This window comes from Nicotiana tomentosiformis, chromosome 8, assembly GCF_000390325.3.
Source record: "Nicotiana tomentosiformis chromosome 8, ASM39032v3, whole genome shotgun sequence".
NCBI classification, from domain to species: Eukaryota; Viridiplantae; Streptophyta; class Magnoliopsida; order Solanales; family Solanaceae; genus Nicotiana; species Nicotiana tomentosiformis.
The window spans coordinates 6052548-6080031 of record NC_090819.1 but is presented as its reverse complement, the minus strand read 5'-3'; the positions used below and the strand labels follow the sequence as shown (position 1 = coordinate 6080031).

The 27484-nt window shown below is 42.9% G+C and overlaps 1 protein-coding gene across 1 annotated transcript; it reads left to right on the top strand.

Annotated features, from left to right (window-relative positions):
- Positions 1-8613: 8613 nt before the first annotated feature.
- On the top strand, positions 8614-27429 carry LOC138897020 (uncharacterized). The gene is made up of 3 exons (XM_070182974.1): positions 8614-9167; positions 27219-27277; positions 27356-27429. Exons 1-3 carry the CDS (start codon positions 8614-8616, stop codon positions 27427-27429), a joined length of 687 nt encoding a protein of 228 aa, XP_070039075.1.
- Positions 27430-27484: the final 55 nt, after the last annotated feature.

Sequence of the window (27484 nt, the reverse complement as noted above, 5' to 3'; positions counted from 1 at the left end):
CAAGTACAAGCAAAGTTTTTTGTCTGTTTTTGGAGTATGAAGCAGTGGCGAGCTCGATTGATATCGTTTTAGTTCCTCTAATGCATGTTGGCATTCCGGGGTCCAAGCGAAATCGTTCTTCTTTTATAGTAGAGAGAAAAATCTATGACTTCGATCTGACGACCTTGAAATGAATCGGCCTAAGGCTGCAATCCGTCCCATTAGCCTCTGTACGGTTTTTACGCTGTCCACGATGGCGATGTCTTCAATGGCCTTGATTCTATCGGGGTTAATCTCGATCCCCCGATTTGACACCATGAAGCCGAGGAGCTTGCCCGAACAGACCCCGAAAGCACACTTCTCGGGGTTGAGCTTCATGTTGTATTTTCTTAAAATCTCGAATGTTTCCTGCAAATGGGTCAAATGGTCCTCTGCGTGCAGGGACTTAACTAGCATGTCATCAATATAAACTTTCATTGATTTACCTATTTGTTCCTCGAATATTTTATTTACTAGGCGTTGGTAAGTAGCTCCTGCATTTTTTAGCCCGAAGGGCATCACATTATAACAATATGTTCCTTACTTGGTGACAAATGAAGTCTTTTCCTGATCTTTCGGGTTCATTTGGATTTGATTATACTCGGAATAAGCATCGAAAAAAGTAAGGATCTTGTGGCCGGCCGTGGCATCGATCATGCAATCGATGTTGTGCAGCGGAAAAGAATCTTTGGGGCATGCTTTGTTCAAATCCTTATAATCTACACATATTCTAAGTTTGTTCCCTTTTTTAGGCACTACAACTACATTGACTAACCATTCAGGATATTTCACCTCCCGAGTGGACCCTATTTTGAGAAGTTTGGTTACCTCGTCCTTTATAAATGTGTGCTTTACCTCGGACTGGGGTCTTCTCTTTTGCTTCACCGGTCTGAACCTAGGGTCCAAGCTTAGCCGATGTGTCATTATATCCGGTGGGATTCCTGTTATATCTAAATGGGACCAAACAAAATAATCCATGTTATCGATAAGAAATTGAATAAGTATGTTCCTGAGTTTGGGGGTTAATCTCATTCCCAGGTATACCTTTTGTTTGGGCAAACGCTCTATTAATATGACTTGCTCCAATTCTTCGATCGTTGATTGGGTAGCGTCGGAATCATCAGGAAGCACGAAGGATCGAGGAATCCTATGATCATCATCTTCATCGATTTTCTGATTTTCTGGTTGGGTTAAAGCTGGTGTCTGTGAATTCTATTTGGCATCTTGTTCCTCTTTTGAGCTCGATCCCTTTATTGGTGAAGGCGAGGATATCAGATTTGCTTCCTCGACGGCAAACATTTCTCTTGCGGCCGGTTGCTCTCCGTACACTATTATGACCCCCTCGATGTTGGGAATTTAAGAACCTGGTGTAGGGTCGAAGGTACAGCTCTCATGTTATGGATCCATAGCCTTCCAAAAAGGGCATTGTACCTCATTTCGCCTTCGATTATGTAGAACTTCGTTTCCTGGATGGTCCCGGCCACGTTTATCGGCAAACTTATCTCGCCTTTTGTGGTTTCACATTCAATATTGAATCTGTTTAGGACCAGGGTCGCGGGTACGATCTGATCCTGTAGACCGAGTTGTTGTGTGACCTTCAATCTAATGATGTTGGCCGAACTACCTGGATCAATTAACACACGCTTAAATTTAGTTTTATTCATAAGTACGGATATTAACAGTGCAATTTTATGAGGTTGTATGAATCCTTTTGCATCTTCACCATTGAAGGACAAAGTTCCTATGGGTGCGTAATCGTGAGTTCGAGATCACTTTTCTATAACAATCGATGTCTTAGTGCGTTTAAGCACCGGCCCTTAAGGGGTATCGACACTGCCGATGATTATGTGAATGACGTGTTGTGGTTCTTCTTGTTCGTTTCGCTTGTCAAAATCCCTGTTTTTGAAATGGTTCTTAGCCCTATTGCTTAAAATTTATCGAAGGTGTCCTGTATTGAATAACCGGGCTACCTCCTCTCTTAGTTGCCTGCAATCTTCCATTCTGTGTCCATGGGTGCCATGATATTCGCACATTTGACTGGGATTTCTCTGGGCAGGATCGATCTGTATGGGTCGAGACCATTTAGTGTCTTTGATGCGTACGATAGCCGATACGATGGCGGATGCATTAATGCTGAAGTTATACTCTGATAACCGAGGTGCTTCCTTAGATCTGGCAGGCCTGTCGAACCCACTTCTGTTCATCAGTCCCCGAGACCCTTGACCTCGATAACTTCTTTTGTTGATTTGTCCGGGGTTACGTCTCGATTCATTGATTCTGTGGTTTCTATTATATGGTCAATATCGATCCCTGATCGGACCTTGTTCTCGATTGATATCCCTTTGAGCAGCGCGTTCAGCCCCCAACTGATCATCTTCGACTCTAATTTTTGATTGGTACCGATTGTGCACGTCGGCCCAAGTGATAGGTGGGTACTCGATCAGGACATGCTTCAGTCGCCGTGTTGCCGTCGAACTTCGTTTGTTCAAACCTTGAGTGAAAGCCTGAACAACCCAATCATCTATGACTGGTGGCAGATCCATTTGTTCCATTTGAAAATAAGATACGAACTCCCTTAGCATCTCGTTATCCTTTTGTCTTACCTTGAAAAAGTCTGATTTCTTCATTGCGACCTTTATGGCCCCGGTGTATGCCTTTACGAAAGAATCTGCTAACATTGCAAATGAGTCGATCGAATTCGGTGGTAGGTTGTGATATCAAATCATTGATCCCATCGAGAGGGTCTCTCCAATCTTTTTCAACAACACAGATTCGATTTCATCGTCCTCCAAATCATTATCCTTGATGGCGCACGTGTAAGAGGTGACATGTTTGTTAGGATCGGTCGTTCCGTTATATTTGGGAATTCCGGACATACGAAATATTTTGGGGATTGGTTTTGGGGCTGCGCTCGAGGGGAAAGGCTTTTGCCCAATGTTTTTGGAATCCAACCCTTTTATCATTGGTGGAGCCTCCGGGATCTGGCCGACCCTGGAATTATATGTTTCTACTTTTTTATCGTTGGCTTCAACTCGCTTTGTGAGCTCCTTGAGTATTTTAGCGATTTTGGGAGTAGTCCCCGATTCTTGCTCATTTGACCTCACTATGGCTGGCTCCGTTCTGTGGGCAATTTCTCAGGGTGAACTGGGCTCCGGCCTGCTTGGTAGCTGGGTTTGGCTCTGCAACTGAGCTATCGCTACCTGTTGGGCTTGCAGCATTTCAAAAATCATACACAAGCTGACGTTGTTTACCTCAATATTATGGGTGTTTCGAGCTGCAGACCGAGTGCAACCATGAATGCTATTTTCAGGTTTAGAATGTATGTTTGCCTCAATGGCCACATGCGAATTGATATCTATCGGCACTCCTATCCGATCTCCAACGGCGTTGACAAGTGGTCTTTCGGTACTGGGTGTCAAGTTGTTGTTCTCATCTTGAAGACCAGCTTCGTTGTCGATAGGTAAGGTCATTTGATTGGTAGTTAGTCACTGCTAATCTGAAATCCGAGATACTTTCGGAAAGAAGCGCAGAACGGTGTGTTTTTGCAGATTCGTATCAAATAACCACTGTTATCCTTAGCCCTACAATGGGCGCCAAACTGTTTACCCGAAAAACGGATGGAGTTGAATTTGTACGCAGTTCTAAGGATATGTGATATAGATTAATACAAATCATAAGGTTAAATAGAAATATCAAATATGGATTGAAAAGAATACAAAATAAACAAGACTGTAAAGAAGATGATTTTTAGGACTGAGCAAGATGAATCAATTTATGAAGCTTAAAAGAGTAACTCTTGAATATAGAAGAATATGGCGCTTGAATTACAATGTAAGCCAAAGAACCCTGTCTACAAAAATATAGCCATCCTCTTTATAGTGGAGGATCATACTTTAGATATATTTAAAATTACATAGTGGAGAACCCATGATAAATCAGTTTTTCCCTAATTTTCGTCGAGATTCACTCCCTTAGTGTGTTTGCAACGGCTCTTGTCTGTGAGCTCGAGCTCGATCGGCCTCAGTACTGGTTGTTATTGCTTCTAGAACTCGATATGGACTCGGGATCAGGTGATGATTCAGACTCGATCCCGGTTGGCCTCTGCCCCTTAAGCTCGAAATCATCTCATCATAGTTCGATTCGGACCCGAGCTCGATAATGACTTCAAACTTGGAGTTTGATCTATACCCGAAATCTGAAGCTTGTTTGTACCACCTTCGGAACCCATCTTGATATTACGAAGTCTTTCTTTGATCCATTATGTGTCGACCCTGATTAATCGTTCGAAGGCCAAAATCTATTTCGACTATATACACCCCTATTTATTGCTCCCTCAATTTCACTTTGTGGTTACGTGACTTGCTGGGAGGTTTGATTTTTGGTTTCGAAGTGAAATGGGACACATAGTCCTTAAAATAGAAGTTTGAGTCGTACGAATTGGCTGTGGTTTGAGTTATTTGAAGACGACTCCAAAATGGAGTTTTGACTGTTCCAACATCTCCGTAGGGTGAATTTGGTCTTAAGAGTGTGTCCTGATGTTGACTTGGAGGTCCGTAGATCATTTCGGCGTTAATCGGCGAAAGTTGGAAAATTGGATAATTTTTGGAAAGTTTGATCGGGAGTGGACTTGTTGATATCGGGGTCGGATTCTGATTTCGGAAGTTGGAGTAGATTTGTAATGTCAATTATGACTTGCGTGCAAAATTTGAAGTCAATCGGACTTGATTTGATAGGTTTCGGCGTCGAATGTAGAAGTTAGAAGTTCTAAAGTTCATTAGGCTTGAATTGAAGTGCAATTCATGTTTTTAGTATTGTTTGATATGATTTGAAGGCTTGACTAAGTTTGTATGATGTTTTAAAATTTATTGGTATATTTTGTAGAGGTCCCGGGAGCCTCGGGTGAATTCCGGATGATTAACAAAATGAAAATTGGACTTAGAGCAAATCTAGAAATTTTTGCCTTCTGGTGCAATCGCACCTGCCGAATTTTGCTCGCAGGTGCGAGCTCGTAGAAGCGAGCATGGCAACGCAGAAGCGGAAAGGGATGATTGTGGCAGTGGTCACAGGTGCGCGTGAATGACCATAGAAGCAGAGTCGCATCTGCGGCAAAACTATCGCAGATGCAGAAATAGGAGAAGGGGAGCTGCTTCGCAGAAGCGAATGTTTCTCCGTAAAAGCAGGATCGCATGTGCGAGCCCTGGTCCTCAGAAGTAGAAATCCTGGCCATAAGTGAAATCCGCACCTGCGATGGTTTTTCCACAGGTGCGACTAAGGCCTCGCAGAAGCGACTTCAATGGGAAGAAAAGGGGTAATGTCGAGGGTTTAATCTCACTTTGATTTTTGGACCAAGAGATCTCGGTTTGTGGCAATGTTTTGAGAGACTTGCAAGGAAATCATTGGGGTAAGAAATTCTCACTCAGTTTTGGCTATATTACATGAAACTATTGTTGCTTTCCTCATTTAATTAGTGTTCTTAGTTGGAAATTTGAAGAAACATTTGGGAAAACTTCTTAGACTAAAATTTGGAGATTCGAAAGGCGATTTGAGGTCGGATTTGAGTAATTCTTTTATGGTTGGACTCGTTATCGAATGGGTATTCAGATTTTGGGATTTTGGTCGTGTTCCGAGACGTGGGCTCGGGTCGACGTTTTGGGGAGATTTTCAAATGCTTTGCTAAAGTCGTAGATTAATTATTTAAATCAGTTTCTTATAGTTATATTTATAGTATGTAATTGTTCTTGCTAGATTCAAGACGATCGGAGTTGGAAAGTCAAGGGAAAGGCATTCTTATTGATTGATTGAGCGAGATTTGAGGTAAGTGACTTGTCTAACCTTGTGTGGGGGAAACTTTCCTTAGGTTTGGTACTGTTATGGTATTTGCAATATGTGAAGGCCGTGTATGCCGGTTGACGAGTACGTACTCGGGTTAAATATTAAAAAATATGGTTCTATCTAAGTGGTTTCCTTTTTTTTATTCCTTAAATGAGTTACTCTAGCATATGTAGTCATCATGTTTAGCCAAATGTCACATGTCTACATGTCTTATCTCTGACTTACAATTTGTGCAACATGCTTCATTGGATTTCCTGCTTCCTTGATCTTGTATTCAGTCCTTAACTGTAGGATTCCTTGCTGTAATTTCATTTTCCCGACGGATATTTGTTGCATATTTATTTTGGGACTACGAGGTGGTACCTCGAGAGCGCCCATATTATGTATTTACTTTTAGGACTACGATGCGGTACCTCGGGAGCGCCCCTATTGCATATTTACTTTTGGGACTAAGAGGCGGTACCTCGGGAGCGCCCCTCTTGTGTATTTACTTTTGGGACTACGAGACGGTATCTCGGGAGAGCCCCTGTTATTTACCTCTATTTATTGTGTTGTTATCTTTCTGTTATTTCTTATTGTTCACTTCTTAGTCATTTCATTATATTATTATATCTTCTACCTTGTTTCCTATTATTTCCAGTAGGGCCCTTACTTGACCTCGTCACTACTCTACTGAGGTTAGGCTTGGGACTTGGTGGGTACCGTTGTGGTGTACTCATACTACACTTATACACATGTATTTGTGCAGATCCAGGTGCATCTCACCAGCCCCGACATTAGTACGTTGTGTTGCCGCTTGGAGACTTCAAGGTACACCTGCCCGTGACTGCAGGCCTCGGAGTCCCCTTTTATTCTGTCTTTCTCTTAATTCTTTATATTTTGATAGACAATGATGTATATGATTATTCGGTATTGTACTTAAAGCTTGTGATATATATCTCACCATGTTTTGGGATTTTATGTATTGAGTTTTGGTAGATTCCTTTTATGAAATTGTTGGGATGTTCAAGTTTTAATCTCTTATTTAATGTTTCCGCGTATTGTTTAGGCTTACCTAGTATTAGAGACTAGGTGTCGTCACGATATCCCACGAAGGGAAATTGGGGTCGTGACAAGTTGGTATCACAACCCTAGATTTATAGGTTTTATGAGTCACAAGCAGGTTTAGTAGAATCTCGCAGATCGGTACGGAGATATCTGTACTTATCTTTGGGAGGCTATGAAAGTGTTAGGAAAAGCTTCACTTCTTTGATTCCTTATCGTGCGAGATTTTGATTTTGGATTCTAAATTTCTATGTTTCTATTCTCTCACATATGGTGAGGACATGTATAACTGGATCAGATAACCAGGCACCAGCATGCCTTGCTAGATCCACGAGAGGTCGGGGTCGGGGTAGAGGTCGAGGACGTCTATGTGGTGCAGCCAGAACACCCGCACGAGCTACTACAGAGGAGCCACCAGTAGATCCAGTGAGGGCAGGCACCTGAGATGCATGTTACTGTATAAACCCCCCGGGAGACTCTCACCCAGTTTCTGAGCATGTTCAGCACGTTGGCTCAGGCAGGGTTGATACCACTTGCTCTTGTCATATCTCAGGCCGGGGGAAGAGCATAGACTCCCGCCGTTTGTACCCCAGAGCAGCAGGTCCAGGTTGACCAGGTTCCTGAGGTCATACTGATGCTGCTGGTAGCCCCAGTTCAGCCCGAGGTTAGGGCAGCAATTTCTGAGGGGGAGCAACTCAGGCTCGAGAAGTACAAGAAGTACCACCCTCCTACTTTTAGTGGCTTAGCGTCAGAGGATGCCCAGGGTTTTCTTGAGAAGTGCCACCATATCCTCCGTACTATGGGAGTTGCGAAGTCTAGTGAGGTTTCTTTCACTACGTTCCAGCTTAAAGGAGCGGCCTATCAGTGGTAACGAGCATATGAGTTGGGTGGTCCTATCGAGGCAGCTTCACTCACTTGGACTCAATTCTCATATATGTTCTTGAGGGAATATGTCCCCTATAGTCTCAAAGATGCATGACGCACAGAGTTTGAGCAGTTGCGCCAGGGTTCTATGACCGTGTCAGAGTATGCGGTCTGGTTTAGTAATTTGGCTAGGCATGCACCAGCCTTGGTTGCTACTGTTCGAGAGAGGGTTCGTCGATTTATCAAGGGGCTCAACCCCAGTATAAAATTTAGCATGGACCGAGAGTTGGATATGTACATCGCATACCAGTAGGTAGTGGGGATTGCTAGAATATTAGATGGTATGTTGACTCGGGAGAGGGAGGAGAGAGAGGACAAGAGGTCTTGAGAGTCTAGCACATATAGTGGTACTCGTGCCCCAACTGTAACTCGTCAGGGTAAGGGCTATGTGGGTTGCCCTGTTCATTCAGCACTTCCATCCGCCAGCGGTACTCCGGCCACTCCTAGGCCCCATGCTCCTTATTATGCACCGCCATTATCTAGTGCACCTCCTGCATAGGGTGCTTTCAGCGGTCAATCCAGTCGATCAGGCCCGAGCAAATCACAGCAGCCACGTCCTCTGAAATCTTGTTTTGAGTGTGGTGGCACTCGTCATATGGTAAGGGGTTGCCCCAGACTCGGGAGAGGTGCACCTCCACATACCACTCAAGCATCGCGTGCTCCACCGCATCCTCAGGCTATAGTTATAGCACCAGCTACCACTCCACCTGCACAGCTAGCTCGAGGTGGAGGTCGGACAGGTAGAGGTCGCCCTAGAGGGGAGGCCAGGCCAGATATTATGCCCTTCCTGTTAGGATGGAGGTAGTTGCATCTGATTCTGTTATCACGGGTATTGTTCTAGTCTGTCATAGAGATGCAACAGTCTTATTTAATTCAGGCTCCAATTACTCCTATGTGTCATCTTATTTTGCTCTGTATTTGGGAGTATCCCGTGATTCTCTGAGTTCTCCTGTCTATGTATCTACACCCATGGGTGATTCTATTGTTGTTGACTGTGTGTATCGATTGTTTTTGGTTGTTCTTAGTGGTTTTCATACTAGAGCCAATTTATTATTGCTCCGTATGGTGGGTTTCAATGTTATTTTGGGCATGGACTGGTTGTCACCCTATCACGCTATCCTTGATTGTCACGCCAAAACAGTGACGTTGGCTTTGACAGGTCTACGGCGGCTAGAGTGGAGAAGTACCTTAGATTATATTCCTAGCAGGGTTATCTCATTTCTAAAGGCTCAGCGGATGGTTGAGAAGGGGTGTGATGCATATTTGGCATATGTGAGGGATGTTAGTGTTGATACTCCTACCGTCGAGTCAGTTCCAGTAGTGAGGGATTATCCAAACGTATTTCTGACGTATCTTCCGCGCATGCCGCCCGACAGAGATATCGACTTTGGTATTGATTTGTTACCGGGCACTCAGCCTATTTCTATTCCACCCTATCGTATAGCCCCAGCAGAGTTGAAAGAGTTAAAGGAACAATTACAAGAGTTGCTTGATAAAGGATTCATTCGGCCTAGTATGTCGCCTTGTGGTGCTCAATTCATATTTGTGAAGACGAAAGATGGTACTATGCGGATGTGTATTGATTATCGCTAGTTGAACAAGGTTACAGTGAAGAACATGTATCCATTGCCATGTATTGATGACCTATTTGATCAGCTTCAGGGTGCCAGAGTGTTCTCTAAGATCGACTTGCGTTCAGGCTATCATCAGTTGAAGATTCGGGAGCCATCCTGAAGACTGCTTTCAGGACTGGTATGGTCATTATGAGTTCCTTGTGATGTCTTTTGGGCTAACCAACGTCCCAGCAGCATTCATGCACTTAATGAACAGTGTATATCAGCCTTATCTTGACTCCTTCATCATTGTGTCTATTGATGACATTCTGGTGTACTCCCGGAGTCAGGAGGATCATGAGCAGCACCTGAGGACTATGCTTCTGACCTTGAGAGAGAAGAAGATATATGCAAAATTTTGAAGTGTGAATTCTGGCTAGATTGAGTGGTATTTTTGGGTCATGTAATATCGAGTGAGGGGATCAAGGTAGACTCGAAGAAGATTGAAGCAGTGCAGAGTTGGCCCAGACCATCTTCAGCTACGGAGATCCGGAGTTTTCTTGGCTTGGGGGTATTACCATCGATTTGTAGAGGGTTTCTCGTCTATTGTAGCACCTATGGATAGATTGACCCAGAAGGGTGCTCTGTTCAGGTGGACCGAGGAGTGTGAGGAGAGCTTTCAAAAGATCAAGACTTCTTTGACCACAGCCCCAGTGTTGGTGTTGCCTATTGGTTCGGGGTCCTATACAGTGTATTGTGATGCGTCATGCATTGGTATCTGTGCGGTGTTGATGCAGGATAGTAGGGTGATTGCCTATGCGTCTAGACAGCTGAAGGTGCATGATCAAAACTATCATGTCCATGACCTCGAGTTAGCAGCTATTTTCATGCCTTGAAGATCTGGCGACACTATTTGTATAGTGTCCCTTGTGAGGTCTACACCGATCATCGGAGTCTACAGCATCTATTTAAACATAAGGATCCTAACTTGCGGGAGCGAAATTGGTTGGAGTTGCTTAAGGATTATGACATCACCATTCTATATCATCCCGGGAAGGCCAATATGGTGGCTGGTGCCTTGAGTTGCAAGGAGGAGAGTTTGGGTAGTTTAGCATATATACCAGTAGCATAGAGGCCTTTATCCTTGGATGTTCAAGTCTTGGCCAACCAGATTGTTAGATTGGATATTTTCGAGCCGAGCAGGGTTTTGGCTTATGTGGTTTCTCAGTATTCTCTTTATGATCGTATCAGAGAGTGCCAGTATGATGACCTCCATTTGTTTGTCCTTAAGGACACGGTTCAGCACGGTGATGCCAAGGAAGTCGCTGTTGAAGAGGACGGTGTATTACGGATGCAGGGCAGGCTATGTGTGCCCAATATAGATGGTTTGCGTGTGTTTATTCTCCAGGAGGCTCACAGTTCGCAGTACTCCATTCATCCAGGTGCCACGAATATGTATCAGGACTTGAGGCAGCACTATTGGTGGAGTAGGATGAAGAAGGACATAGTGGAGTATGTGGCTCGGTGCCTAAATTGTCAATAGGAGAAGTATGAGCATTAGCGGCCAGGTTGATTGCTTCAGAAGCTAGAGATTCCAGAGTGGAAATGGGAGCGGATCACTATGGATTTCGTTATTGGGCTCCCACGGACTCAGAGGAAGTTCGATGCAGTTTGGGTGATTGTGGATAGATTGACCAAGTTAGCTCATTTCATTTCTGTGGTTACTACTTACTCTTCGAAGCAGCTGGCTCAGGTTTACATTCGCGAGATTGTGAGGCTTCATGGCGTACCGGTATCTATCATCTCTAACCGGGGTACGCAGTTTACATTGTGGTTCTAGAGAGCCGTACAGCATGACTTGGGTACTCGGATGGAGTTGAGTATAGCATTTGACCCTCAGACGGACGGACAGTCCGAGCGTACTACTCAGATATTGAAGGATATGCTTCGTGCTTGTGTGATGGATTTGGGGGGTTCTTGGGATCAGTTCTTGCCACTTGCGGAGCTTCCCTATAATAACAGTTATTAGTAGAGCATTCATATGGCCCCGTATGAGGCTTTGTATGGTAGGCGATGCCGGTCTCTAGTGGGTTGGTTCGAGCCTGGTGAGGCTAGGCTATTGGGTACAGACTTGGTTCAGGATGATTTGGAAAAGGTAAATTGATTCAGGATCGACTTCGTACAACCCAATCCAGGCAGAAGAGTTATGCAGATCGAAAGGTTCACGACATTGCATTCAAGGTTGGGGAGCGGGTCTTTCTCTGGTTTTCGTCCATGAAAGGTGTTATGAGGTTCGGGAGGAAGGGGAAGTTGAGCCCTAAATATATCAGGCCTTTTGAGATTCTTGAGAGGGTTGGAGAGGTGGCTTACAGACTTGCACTACCACCTAGTCTCTCTGCAGTTCATCCAGTATTCCATGTTTCCATGCTCTGGAAGTATCACGACGATCCGTCTCATATGTTAGACTTCAGCTCAGTCCAATTGGACAAAGATCTATCTTATGTCGAGGAGCCGGTGGACATTTTGGATAGGCAAGTTCGAAGGTTGAGGTCAAAGAACATCGCTTCAGTGAAAGTTCAGTGGAGGGGTCATCTGGTCGAGGAGGCAACTTGGGAGACCAAGCATGATATGTGCAGCTGTTATCCTCATCTTTTCACCACTTCAAGTATGTCTCTATACTCGTTCGAGGACGAACGTTTGTTTTAAGAGGAGGAGGATGTAACGACCCAGCCGGTCATTTTAAGAGTATTATCCCTGAACATCTATTTATTGCTCCCTTTATTTCATTCTGTGGTTACGTAACTTACCAGGAGGTTTGATTTTTGGTTTTGGAGTGAAATGGGACACATAGTCCTTAAAATGGAAGTTTGAGTCGTAGGAATTAACCATAATTTGAATTGTATGAAGATGACTCCGGAATGGGTTTCAATGGTTCCAATAGCTATGTAGGGTGATTTTGGTCTTAGGAGCTGTCTGGATGTTGATTTGGAGGTCCGTAGGTCATTTCAGCATTAATCGGCGAAAGTTGAAAATTGGATGATTTTTGAAAAGTTTGACCGGAAGTGGACTTTTTGATATCAGGTCAGATTCTAATTCCGGAAGTTGGAGTAGGTCCGTAATGTCAATTGTGACTTGCGTGCAAAATTTAAGGTCAATCGGACTTGATTTGATAGATTTTGGCGTCGAATGTAAAAGTTAGAAGTTCTAAAGTTCACTAGTCTTGAATCGATGTGCAATTGAGGTTTATATCGTTGTTTGATTTGATTTTAAAGCTTGACTAAGTTCGTATGATATTTTGAAACTTATTGATATATTTGGTTGAGGTCCCTGGGGCCTCGGGTGGATTCCAGATGATTAACGGAATGAAAATTGAACTTAGAGCAAATCTGGAAATTTTTGCCTTCTAGTGCAATCGCACATGCGGAATTTTTCTCGCAGGTGAAAGAACGTAGAAGCGAGCATGGAAGCGCAGAAGAAGAAAGGGCTGAGTGTGGAAGTGGCTGCAGGTGCGGGTGAATGACTGCAGAAGCGGAGTTGCATCTGCGGCAGGATAACCGCAGATGCGAAAATAGGAGAAGCGGGGCTGCTTTACAGAAGCAGATGTTTCTCCGTAGAAGCGGGCTCCCAGGTGCGAGCTCTGGTCCGAATAAGCATAAATCCTGGCCATAAGTGGATTCCGCACCTGTGATGGTTTTTCCGTAGGTGCGGCGTCGCAGGTGCGACTGAGACCTAGCAGAAGCGACTTCACTGGGCAGAAAAGGGCTAATGTCGAGGGTTTGATCTCACTTTGATTTTTGGACCTAGAGATCTCAGTTTGTGGCGATGTTTTGAGAGACTTGCAAGGAAATCATTGGGGTAATAAATTCCCACTCGGTTTGGCTATATTACACGAATCTATTGTTGTTTTCCTTATTTAATTAGTGTTCTTAGTTGGAAATTTGAAGAAACATTTGGGAACACTTCTTAAACTAGAATTTGGGGATTCGAAAGGCGATTTGAGGTTGGATTTGAGTAATTCTTGTATGGTTGGACTCATTATCGAATGGGTATTCGGATTTTGTGATTTTGGTCAGGTTCAAAGACATGGGCCCGGGTTGACTTTTTGGGGCGATTTTCCAATTTTTTGCTAAAGTCATAGATTTATTATTTAAATTAGTTTCTTATAGTTATATTTATAGTATGTAATTGTTTTGGCTAGATTCGAGCCGGTCGGAGTTAGAAAGTCAAGGGAAAGGCATTCTTATTGATTGATTGAGCGAGATTTGAGGTAAGTGACTTGTCTAACCTTGTGCGGGAGAAACTTCCCTTAGGTTTGGTACTTTTATGGTATTTGCAATACGTGAAGGTCGTGTACGCAAGGTGACGAGTGTGTACTCGGGTTAAATGTTAAAAAATTTGGTTCTTGCTAAGTAGTTTCCTTTTTTTAATTCCTTAACTGAGTTATTCTAGCATATGTAGTCATAATGTTTAGCCAAATGTCGCATGTCTATGTGTCTTATCTCTTACTTATAATTTATGCAACATGCTTAGTTGGATTTCCTGCTTCCTTGATCTTGTATTCAGTCCTTAACTGTAGGATTCCTTGCTGTAATTTCATTGTCCCATTGGTTATCTGTTGCATATTTATTTTAGGACTACGAGGCAGTACCTCAGGAGCGCCCTTGTTGCATATTTACTTTTGGGACTACGAGGCGGTACCTCGAGAGTGCCCCTCTTGTGCATTTACTTTTGGGACTACGAGGTGGTACCTCGGGAGAGCCCCTGTTATTTACCTCTATTTGCTGTGTTGTTATCTTTTTGTTATTTCTCATTGTTCACTTCTTAGTCATTTCATTATATTATTATATATTCTACCATGTTTCCTATTATTTCCAGTAGGGCCCTGTGATGACCCAAAAGGTCATCTTATGTTTTAGAACTCGAATATGTTCTCTTAAGCCTTTAAAATCTCATTTTTACCCTTCTCAATTTGCATGCACAGTCCGTCATGTTTTCGGAAAGCTTTTATGTTGAAAATTGATGAAAATAAGAATTTATCCCTTAAAGTTGATTTTAGTTGACTTCGATCAACATTTTTGGTAAACGGGCCAAGATCCGTATTTTGACGATCCCGGTGGGTCCGTATCGAATTATGGGACCTGGGCGTATGCCCAGAATCGAATTCAGAGGTCCCTAGCTTGAGTTATGAATTTTTGATGAAAATTAAAAATCTGAAAATTATTTGTTTTTAAGAATTGATTGATGTTTGGCATTGTTAGTACCGGGTCTGTATTTTGGTTTCGGAGCCCGGTACAGGTTCATTATGATATTTAAGACTTGTCTGTGAAATTTTGTGAGAAACGGAGTTGATTTGACGTAATTCGGACGTCCAGTTGAGAAGATAGGAATTTTAAAGTGTTCTTGAGAATATCATTTGATTTGGTGCTAAATTCGGAGTTCTAGGTGCTATTTCGGCAATTTGATCACGCGAGCAGGTCCGTATGATGTTTTTAAACTTGTGTGCATGTTTGGTTTGGAGCCTCGAGGGCTCGGGTGAGTTTCGGATAGACCACGGGATGTTTTGGACTTGGGAAAAATCTGGTTTTCTGCAGATTCTGGTGTCTGGCATATACTGGGGAGGCTGAGACTTCTTCTTCGCGAACGCGAAGTCCTGGTCATGAACGCGAAGTGATGGGGGATTTACCATTTGCGAACGCGACCGGCTCATCGCGAACGTGAAGTACTTGGGGACCTGGGGGAGGGTTGGTCGTTCCTTCATCGCGAACGCGAGCAATGTCTCGCGAACGCGAAGGCCAGGGGGAGTAACCATCACGAATGCGAGCAGGGTCTCGTGAACGCGAAGGCTTGGAAGCCAGTACCCTTCGTGAATGCGACAGTGGCCTCGCGAACGCGATGCACACTGTTGCCCAGTGCATAAAACAGAATCAAACACGGGTTTAAGCCATTTCTTCAACATTTTTCAAGAACCAAATATTAGGAACCTTAGATTACTTGCTAAGTGAAATTTATGTGAGCGGCGTATATGTGAGGTGACGAGTATTTATGCGCCACCAATTTATCTGTTTTCCATGTTTCTCTGATTTTCTTATATTGTCTCTTTTCTATGCCTAATTGCTACGTGTTATACTAGTGTTTTTCAATTTATCGTTCTTATCATGTTTATGGATTTTCTGGTCATAATTGAGTTTTTATTTCAAAGTTAGGGTTGATATTATGTATTATGGAACCAAATGTTAAATTAAGGTTTGTACTTGTTATTCAATCGCCATGTTATTATTTATGCATTGCATTATGGTAAGGGAGAGTGTTAATGCACGAAGGGTGATGCCGTGCCATTTTGTGAGTGTTAATGCACAAAGGGTGATGTCGTGCCATATTGTGAGTGTTAATGCACGAAGGGTAATGGCGTACCATATTGTGAGTGTTAATGCACGTAGGGTGATGTCGTGCCATGATATGAGAGTTAATGCACGAAGGGTGATGTCGTGTTGTTTCTATTGATTTTATGGTGAGATTGAGAGTAAAAGTACGAAGGGTGATGCCGTGCATTTTTCCTTTACTATATTCACTATTCCTGTTGATTCATGGTATGTTGACTACTCCGGTTATCATTCTGTTATATTTCTTTATCTCGTATTCCCTTCAGCATGTTCCCCTCCCGACATTTCCTCTTTAGTTCTTCATTTCTATTATTTGTATATACACTGTTAAATTGTGCATGTTGATTTGTAGGTGCCTTGCCTTAGCCTTGTCACTACTTCGTCGAGGTTAGGATCGACACTTACCAGTACATGGGGTCGGTTGTACTGATACTGCACTCTGCACTTTCTGTGCAGATTTTGATACCCGCTCAGGTTGATCGAGATTTTGCTATTGGTCCGCTGTCCGGAGACTCAAGGTAGATTTGTCGGCATTCACTGACCTTGAAGTCTCCGTCTATCTTTTTTGTTCTACTGTTTCTTTTATTCAGACAGTTGTATTTCTTTCAGACTATTACTTGTAGTAAATTCTAGAATGCTCGTGAATTGTGACTCCAGATCCGGGTGGTAGTAATTAATATAATTTTATGATATTCCGCACTTATTATATTTCATCTTAGTTAATTATTTTTAATTACTAAATAGGATAAAAGAATTGGTTTAATGATTCTCTAACGTTGGCTTGCCTAGCAAGTGAAATGTTAGGCGCCATCACGGTCCCGTCAGTGGGAAATTTAGTGTCGTGACAAGTTGGTATCAGAGCACTAGGTTGCCTAGGTCTCACGATTCATGAGCAAACTTAGTAGAGTCTGGAGGATCGGTACGGAGACGTTTGTGCTTATCTTCCAGAGGCTATCAAGTTTAGGAACAAGTTTCACTTCTATTCTTCTCTGTCGTGCGATTTTGCTTTCTCAATACTGATTGAACTCTTCTACGTTTATTCTCTCGCAGATGGCGAGAACACGTACCGCTTCCTCAGCTGAGTAGCAGCCAGAGCCTCCAGTGGCAGCTCCTACGCGGGGCAGAGGTCGAGGCCGAGGCCGTGCTAGAGGCCGAGGCAGGGGCAGGGCTCAGCCTAGAGCCCGAGCAGTAGCCCCAGTGGTGGAGCCTCAGATAGAGCTTGATGAGGAGGTTCCAGCCCAGACTGTTCCTGTCGGACCAGCTCAGGTCCCGGAGGGGTTCATTGTCACCCTAGTACTTCAGGACGCTTTGGTCTGTTTGGTGGGCCTTATGGAGAGTGTGGCCCAGACTGGCGCATTTCCCATGGCACCAGCAGTCTCTCAGGCTGGAGGAGGAGCCCAGACTCCCATTACTCCCGCTCTGGAGTAGATAGCTCCCCAGTATCAGGCTTCAGCAGCTCATCCAGTCGGAGTAGTTCAGCCGGTTGTTGCGTCACAGACCGGTAATGGGTCAGCTATATCTTCTAAGGCTTTATGGAGATTGGACAGGTTTACCAAGCTCTTTCATGTTCACTTCAGTGGTGCTCCTTCAGAGGACCCCCAGGAGTATCTTGACAGCTGTCACGAAGTTCTACGAAACATGGGTATAGTGGAGAACAATGGGGTCGATTTTGCTGCATTTCAGATGACTGGTTCCACCAAGAAATGGTGGAGAGATTACTTGTTGACCAGACCAGCTGGTTCGCCTTCTCTTACTTGGGACCAGTTCTCCCATCTCCTCATAGAGAAGTTTCTGCCTATCACATTGAGAGAGGAACGTCGTCGTCAGTTTAAGTGTCTCCAGCAGTGCAATATGACTGTTACCCAATATGAGACCCATTTTGTGGATTTGGCCTGTCATGCTTCTCCTCTGCTCCCCACTGAGAGAGAGAGAGAGAGAGGGAGAGGAGGTTTATTGATGGACTTGCTCAGCCTATCATATTGCAGATGGCTAAGGAGACTGGGAGTGATATATTTTTTCAGGTGGCTACTAATGTCGCCACACGAGTCGAGATGGTTCTTACTCAGGGAGGTCAGGGGTCTGACAAGAGACCTCATTATTCCGGTGAGTTCAGTGGTGCCTCATCTAGAGGCAGGAGTACTTTTGGTAGAGGTCATCCTCCCAGGCCGTTTCATTCAGCACTCCAGGCATCCCACGGTGCCTCAGGTGGTCGTGGCCCTCAGATGCATTATTCCGAACAGCCAGCCGACAGTGCACCACCAGCTCCTATTATTGCACTTCCACTCCAGAGTTATCAGGGTGGTTATTCAGGTCGACAGGGTCAGTTTTAGGATCATCAGTCACAGCAGCTGAGGTTATGTTATACTTGTGGTGATCCGAGGCACATTGCTAGATTTTGCCCTCGGGAAACAGGAAGCTCATAGCATCAGAGTTCTCATGCCATGGTTCCGGCACCAGTTGCTTCACCACCTGCTCAGCCAGCTAGAGACAGGGGCCATGCAGCCAGAGGTAGAGGCCAGACTGTTAGAGGTGGAGGTCAGGTCGTTAGAGGTGGAGATCATCCAATTAGAGGTCATCCCAGGGACGTAGTTCAGAGTGGTGGGGCCCAGCCCCGATGTTATGCTTTCTCAGCCAGGCCTGAGGCTGAGTCATATGACGTTGTTATCACAAGTACTGTTTCATTTTGCAATAGAGATGCTTCAGTTCTATTTGATCCGGGGTCTACTTACTCCTATGTGTCATCCTATTTTGCTTTATATTTGGTTATGCCCTATGATTCCTTGAGTGCTCATGTGTATGTGTCCACACCAGTGGGGGGATGCTATTGTTGTAGATCGTGTTTATCATTCGTGTGTGGTCACCATTGGGAGTCTTGATACTCGTGTAGACCTTCTACTTATCGATATGGTTGATTTTGATGTCATATTGGGTATGGATTGGCTGTTATCTTATCATGCTATATTAGATTGTCACGCTAAGACGGTGACCTTAGCCTTGTAGGGGTTGCCTCGATTATAGTGGAAAGGGACTCTTGGACATTCTACCAGCGGGGTTATCTCTTATGTGAAGGCTCGACATATGGTCGAGAAGGGGTGTTTAGCTTATTTGGCTTATGTCCGCGATTCTAGTGCGGATGTTCCTTCCATGGATTCAGTGTCAGTTGTTCGCGAGTTTCCAGAGGTGTTTCCTGCAGACCTGCCGGGGATGCCACCCGACAGGGATATTGATTTCTGTATTGATTTGGCTCCGGGCACTCAGCCCATTTCCATTTTTCCATACCGCATGGCCCCACCAGAGTTGAAAGAATTGAAGGAACAGTTACAATATTTGCTTGATAAGGGCTTCATTAGACCTAGTATCTCGCCCTGGGATGCACCCGTGTTGTTTGTGAAGAAGAAAGATGGATCGATGAGGATGTGTATAGATTATCGGGAGTTGAATAAAGTCACCATCAAGAACAAGTATCCATTGCCAAGGATTGATGATTTATTTGATCAGATTCAGGGTGCCAAGGTGTTTTCAAAGATTGATTTGAGATCTGGCTACCATCAACTGAGGATTAGGGCATCCGATGTTCCTAAGACAGCTTTTCAGACTCGGTTTGGGCATTATGATTTTCTAGTGATGTCATTTAGGCTAACAAATGCCCCAACAACATTCATGGATTTGATGAACCGGGTGTTCAAACCCTACTTGGATTCCTTTGTGGTTGTTGTTGAATGATAATATCTTGATCTACTCCCACAGTCGAGAGGAGCATGAGCAGCACCTTCGGATCGTTCTTCGGACTCTGAAAAACAGCCAGTTATATGCTAAGTTCTCAAAATACAAGTTTTGGTTGAGTTCAGTTGCTTTCTTGGGTCACGTTGTATCAGCAGAGGGTATTCAGGTGGATCCTAAGAAGATTGAGGCAGTTCAGAACTGGCCTAGACCCACATCAGCTACAGAGATCCGTAGTTTCCTGGGTTTGGCGGCTATTACCGTCGATTTGGGGATGGGTTTTCATCCATAGCAGCCTCGTTGACCAGATTGACCCAGAAGGGTGCCCCGTTTTGGTGGTCAAACGAGTGTGAAGAAAGCTTTCACAAGCTCAAGACAGCTTTGACTACGGCACCGGTATTAGTGTTACCTACAGGTTCAGGATCTTATACGGTATATTGTGACGCATCTCGTATTGGTCTGGGTGCATTGTTAATGCAGGGTGGCAAGATTATTGCCTATGCTTCGCGGAAGCTGAAGGTTCACGAGAAGAATTACCTTGTTCATGATCAAGAGCTGGCAGCCATTGTTCAGGCGCTGAAGATTTGGAGGCATTATCTTTACGGCGTGCCATGTGAGGTATTCACGGATCATCGGAGCCTGCAGTATTTGTTCAAGCAGAAGGAACTCGATTTGAGGCAGAGAAGGAGGTTGGAGCTATTGAAAGACTATGATATCACCATATTGTATCATCCCGGGAAGGCCAATGTAGTGGCCAATGCTTTGGGTAGAAATTCAGTCAATATAGGTAGCCTTGCATATATTCCAGTTGGTGAGAGACCGCTTGCATTGGATGTTCAGGCCTTGGCCAACTAGTTCATGAGGTTGGATGTTTCTGAGCCCAGCCGTGTTCTAGCTTGTACAGTTGCTCGGTCTTCTTTGTTTGAGCGCATCAGAGATCAACAGGATGACGATCCTCATTTACTTGTCCTTAGAGACATAGTACGGCACGGTGGTGCCAAGCAAGTTACTGTTGGAAATGACAGAGCTTTGAGGATGCATGGTCGTATTTGTGTGCCTAATATGGGTGAACTTCGTGAGTTGATTCTTGAGGAGACCCACAGTTCCCGGTATTCTATTCATCCGAGCGCCGCCAAGACGTATCAAGACTTGCGGCAGCATTATTGGTAGAGGAGGATGAAGAAAGACATAGTTGCATATGTAGCTCGGTGTCTAAATTGTCAGCAAGTAAAGTACGAGCATCAGAGACCTGGTGGTTTGCTTCAGAAGATAGAGATTCCTGAGTGGAAGTGGGAGCGTATCACTATGGATTTTGTTGTTGGACTTCCACGGACTCAGAGAAAGTTTGATGCAGTTTGGGTCATTGTGGACAGGCTGACTAAGTCAGCGCATTTTATTCCTATGGCAGTTACCTATTCCTCGGAGCGGTTGGCAGAGATTTACATCCGGGAGATCGTCCATCTTCACGGTGTGCCCGTGTCTATTACATTTGACTGAGGTACGCAGTTCACCTCACACTTCAGGAGGGAAGTATAGTGTGAGTTGGGTACGCGGGTTGAGTTGAGCACAGCATTACATCCTCAGACGGACAGGCAGTCTGAGCGCACTATTCAGATCTTGGAGGATATGCTTCGTGCTTGTGTTATAGACTTTGGAGGTTTTTGGGATCAGTTCTTGCCCCTTGCAGAGTTCGCCTACAATAACAGTTACCAGTCGAGAATTCAGATGGCTCCCTATGAGGCATTATATAGTAGGCGGTGCCGGTCGCCATTTGGGTGGTTCGAGCCGGAGAGACTCGGTTGTTGGGCACAGACTTAGTATAGGATGCCTTGGATAAGGTCAAGATTATTCAGGATTGACTTCGCACAGCTCAGTCCAAGCAAAAAAGTTATGCCGACTGTAGAGTTCGTGATGTTACATTCATGGTCGGAGAGAGAGTGTTACTTCGGGTATCACCCATGAAGGGTGTAATGAGGTTCGGAAAGAAGGGCAAGTTGAGCTCTAGGTATATCGGACCTTTTGAGATTCTGGAGAGAGTGGGAGAGGTGGCTTACAAGCTTGCGTTGCCACCTAGTTTAGCAGCTGTTCATCCGGTATTCCACGTGTCCTTGTTTCGAAAGTATCGCAGTGATCCGTCCCATATGTTAGATTTCAGCTCTGTCCAGTTGGACAAGGATTTGACTTACGAGGAGGAGCCGGTGGCTATTTTAGCTCGGCAAGTTTTCCAGTTGAGATCAAAGAGTTACCCTTCAGTTCGAGTGCAGTGGAGAGGTTAGCCTATTGAGGCAACTACTTGGGAGTCCGAGTTCGATATGCGGAGTAGATATCCCCACCTTTTCACCAGCCCAGGTACTTTTCTATGTCCGTTCGAGGACGAACGGTTGTTTTAGAGGTGGAGAATGTGATGACCCAAAAGGTCATCTTATGTTTTAGAACTCGAATATGCACTCTTAAGCCTTAAAAATATCATTTTTACCCTCCTCGATTTGCGTACGCAGTCAGGGCATGTTTCCAGAAAGCTTTTATGTTAAAAATTGATGAAAATAAGAATTTATGCCTTAAAAGTTGATTTTAGTTGACTTCGGTCAACATTTTATTTTGACGATCCCGGTGGGCCCATATCGAATTATGGGACCTGGGCGTATGCCCGGAATCGAATTCGGAGATCCCTAGCTTGAGGTATGATTTTTTGATGAAAATTAAAAGTCTAAAAATTATTTATTTTTAAGAATTGATTGATGTTTGGCATTGTTAGTACCGGGTCCGTATTTTAGTTCCGGAGCTCAGTACAGGTTCATTATGATATTTAAGACTTGTCTGTGAAATTTGGTGAGAAACAGAATTGATTTGACGTGATTCGAACGTCCAGTTGAGAAGATAGGAATTTTAAAGTGTTCTTGAGAATTTCATTTAATTTGGTGCTAAATTCGGAGTTCTAGGTGTTATTTTGGCGATTTGATCGCGCGAGCAGGTCCGTATGATGTTTTTAAACTTGTGTGCATGTTTGGTTTGGAGCCCCGAGGGCTCGGGTGAGTTTCGGATAGGCCACGGGATGTTTTGGACTAGGGAAAAATCTGATTTTCTACAGATTCTGGTGTTTGGCATATACTGGGGAGGCTGAGAATTCTTCTTCGCGAACACGAAGGCCTGGTCGCGAACGAGAAGTGATGGGGGATTTACCCTTCACGAACGCGACTGGCTCATCGCGAACGCAATGCACTTGGGGACCTGGGGGAGGGTTGGTCGTTCCTTCATCGCGAACGCGAGCAATGTCTCACGAACGCGAAGGCTAGGAGGGGAGTAACCATCACGAACGCGAGCAGGGTCTTGCAAACGCGAAGGCTTGGTAGCCAGTACCCTTCGCAAACGCGACAGTGGCCTCGCGAACGCGATGCACACTGTCGCTCAGTGCATAAAATGGAATTAAACGTGGGTTTAAGCCATTTCTTCAATATTTTTCAAGAACCAAATGGGTAGAGGCGATTTTCAAAAGTCATTTTCTTCCCCAAAGTGTTGGTAAGTGATTCTAAACCATTTTCTTTCAATTACTCATTACATTTCTTGAATTATCAACCTAAAATCTAGAGTTTTCATGGTAGAATTAGGGATTAGGGTAGAAACTAGGAATTTTGGAAATTTGGAGATTTAGACCTCAATTTGAGGTCCGATTCAAAAACCAATTATATATTCGGGCTCGGGGGTGAATGGGTATATGGATTTTGGTCTGAACCTCGGGTTTTGACCAAGCGGGCCCGGAGTCGATTTTTCGACTTTTTGGAGAAAAATTTAGGCAATTTAATCTATGCAATATAATTAATTTATTTAACGATATTTGATATTATTGAGTTATTTTTTAATAGATACGAGTGGTTTGGAGGTGAATTCCAAAGGAAAAGTTGTGATTGAGAATTAAGTGGCCTTCAGAGCGAGGTAAGTGTTGTGTCTAACCCTGACTTGAGGAAATTAGGAACCTTAGATTACTTGCTAAGTGAAATTCACGTGAGCGGTGTATATGTGAGGTGACGAGTACTTATGCTCCGCCAATTTATCTATTTTCCATGTTTCTCTATTTTTCTTATATTTTCTATTTCCTATGCTACGTGTTATACTAGTGTTTTTCAATTTATCGTTCTTATCATGTTTGCGAATTTTCTGGTGATAATTGAGTTTTTATTTCAAAGTTGAGGTTGATATTATAGAATCAAATGTTGAAGTAAGGTTTGTACTTGTTATTCTATCTCCCTGTTATTATTTATGCATTACATTATGGTAAGGGAGAGTGTTAATGCACGAAGGGTGATGCCGTGCCATATTGTGAGTGTTAATGCACGAAGGGTGATGCCGTGCCATATTGTGAGTGTTAATGCACGAAGGGTGATGTCGTGCCATGATATGAGAGTTAATGCACGAAGGGTGATGTCGTGCCGTTTCTATTGATTTTATGGTGAGATTGAGAGTAAAAGCACGAAGGGTGATGCCGTGCATTTTTCCTTTACTGTATTCACTATTCCTGTTGATTCATGGTATGTTGACTGCTTCGGTTATCATTCTGTTGTATTTCTTTGTCTCTTATTTCCCTCAGCATGTTCCCCTCCCGACATTTCATGTTTAGTTCTTCATTTCTGTTATTTATATATACACTGTTAAATTGTACATGTTGATTTGTAGGTGCCTTGCCTTAGCCTCGTCACTACTTCGTCAAGGTTAGGCTCGACACTTACCATTACATGGGGTCGGTTGTACTAATACTGCACTCTGCACTTTCTATGCAGATTTTGATACCGACTCGGGTTGATCGAGATTTTGCTATTGGTCCGTTGTCCGGAGACTCAAGGTAGATCTGCCGGCGTTCACAGACCTTGAAGTCCCCGTCTATCCTTTTTGTTCTACTGTTTCTTTCATTCATACAGTTGTATTTCTTTCAGACTATTACTTGTAGTAAATTCTAGAATACTCGTGAATTGTGACTCCAGATCCGAGTGGTAGTAATTAATACAGTTTTATGATATTTCGCACTTATTATATTTCATCTTAGTTAATTATTGTTAATTACTGAATAGGAATAAGGAATTGGTTTAATGATTCTCTAGCGTTGGCTTGTCTAGCAAGTGAAATGTTAGGCGCCATCACGGTCCCGTCGGTGGGAAATTTCGAGTTGTGACAGGCCCTGACCTGACCTCGTCACTAATTTACTGAGGTTAGGCTTGGCACTTACTGGGTACTGTTGTGGTGTACTCATACTACACTTCTGCACATGTCTTTGTGCAGATCCGGGTGCATCTCACCAGCCCTGATATTAGTACATTGTGTTGCCGCTTGGAGACTTCAAGATACACTTGCTCGTGACCGCAAGCCTCGGAGTACTCTTCTATTCCGTCTTTCTCTTATTTCTTTATATTTTGATAGACAATGATGTATAGGATTATTCGGTATTGTACTTATAGCTTGTGACTTATATCTCACCAGGTTTTGGGATTTTATGTATTGAGTTTTGGTAGATTCCTTTTATGAAATTGTTGGGATGTTCAAGTTTTAATCTCTTATTTAATGTTTTCGCGTATTGTTTATCTTACCTAGTCTTAGAGACTAGGTGTCGTCACGATATCCCACAGAGAAAAATTGGGGTCGTGACAAAAACCTACTAAATATGTACAAAAAATTAAATTAAGAACTCAATTATTAATACTTGAGATAACCATCTTAGTATTCAGGCGGGGGCGGAGTTAGTATAGAGTTTACGGGTTCGGCCGAACCCGGTGGCTTTGATTGGAACCCTATATTTATCTTAAAAAATTCATCGAATATATATAAATTATTAATTTAAAATCCAATAACTTAAACGAATTAGAATGTCGAACCCATAAGCTTTAAATATTGGCTCTGCCTCTAGATTCAAGAGAGGATTTTTTATAAAGCACTATAGTTTTGAGCCTAATAACTACAGTTTGCTTAATTAGCATTCGTAGCTACTGTATAATTGTTACCAGTTTATATCACTTGTATTCAAACATGCAACGAATACAACTTGTGTCAATTGTATTCGTTCATGTAACTAATACAACTTGTATCAATTGTATTCGTTCCTGCAATACAATATGTATCAACTGTAACCAAGGCGATATACGTAGGTATATACAAAGGATAAAAGTTGTTTCGACTATATTCGTATTGTCTATATTCAAACATGCAACGAATACAACCAAGGCGGAAACAAAAATACATAAAAATAAAATGCTCTTGCTGAGAGTCGAACTCAAGACCTCCGCTAACTAAGTTGACGCTCTAACCAACTAAGTTAGGAGAGCTTGTTGTACTCTTATTTCAGTTCAAAACAATTTTTAAAAAAAATCATGAATTTGCTATAAAATTCAAATATAGCTACGAACGGTAAATACAATGTATATGTTTGACGTATCGCGTAATTTTTTCTATTCAGAATTCATAAAGTTCAAATGCTAACTCGGCCGCCGTTGAATTCAAGAAGGAAGATCAAGACCCAAGCTTCATGGAACGAGCATCCAAGAGGTGGGCTGCCCACTGAAAAGGCCCATCGCCCCTTTGAGATCAAAAGCACAAGGCCAATCGGCCCATTTTTAGGCCCAAGTCCAAGACTTAATTCTTAGAAGGCCCTAATTTGTGGGGTATTTTAGTACTTTGGTTAGTAGTATTAAACACGAGTATAAAAAGATTATTATTCCCTGTCATGTAATAATTTTTCCTTTAAATCAAAGAAACATCTTTTTATATTTAGTAATAATTTAACTATAAATTTTCGTTTTACTCTTAATGTAGTGATTTATAGCCGAGGAAATTATGCTAGGTGGACCTTCTTAGGATCACCGTTTAAACTTTAACTCCGTAAGAAAAATCTTAGGAAAATAGCCCCCGGCCAAAATTTTAGGAAGCAATCTTGCCAAGCTAAAAAATTTCCCCATATCAATAATTCTGGCGATTGACATATTTTATGATAAATTCTTATGATCACCATATGAATTTTTTGGCAATTATTATATTTTGTGATAAACCATGTTGATCACCCTATGAATATTCTGACAATTGCTAAGAGCAGTTTCCAAAATTATGGCCAGAGAATATTTTCCCAAGATATTTTTTATCGGGGTCAAAATTTAAACGGCGGCATCGAATGATTGTATTTGTGCAAATCATCACATAATATTTATGGCTTATTTTAGACTATAAGTTTTTAAAAACAAAATTCATTCTTGAATGGAATTTTTACCTCCTATAGCAAAGCTTAACAGCTTATTTATTTTAAATAAATACCATTTTAAAAAATTATATTCTATAGCTACATTTTAATGTTTATAGCAAAATATCTATTTATGGTTACCTCCTACCCTTAAGCCATTATATAAGCTATTTTTTATTTTTTTTCTCTCCTTTTTCAGATTTTTCTCTCACATAATTACCGTATTTGATGTAAACTTCTCTCTCCACGTTCTCTCTCTCTAATTTCATACACGCCATTCTCTTTCCCCATTCCCAGAAACCGCAATTTTGTAACTGAAAATCTCTCTCACCCACATCGCCTAGATCTTCCCCATTCTTAGTCACCACGCTAATTTTATACACGCCATATGTATTGTCTCTCTCAACTTTCGTTATTTTTTGCTACAAATAGTTGTGGTAAGTATTTAACTTGTTAGAATTTTGCTTGTATTTTGTTTATTCTGTTTATCTCTACTAATTTTTTATAAACAATAACCATTGTTATTGTATTCAACAGAAAACTTGAGATTTTCTCTCCAATGGCTGATTCAACATCCCAGAAGAGGGTTACCAGAGGTATACCCACCAAAGTACTCAATTTCGATGGGCCCTCTTTCTCTTTGCAAATCACTCAAGCGAAATTGGAATTTGCAGGTTCAACAACAAATACAGCTGCAGAGAGGAGAACAAAAATACGCAATGACACATTGAAAGAAGCCCCAAGTTGAGAAATCTTCAAAAGAATCAACACTTCCTGTTGCGTAAAAGAGAAAAAAAAAACCT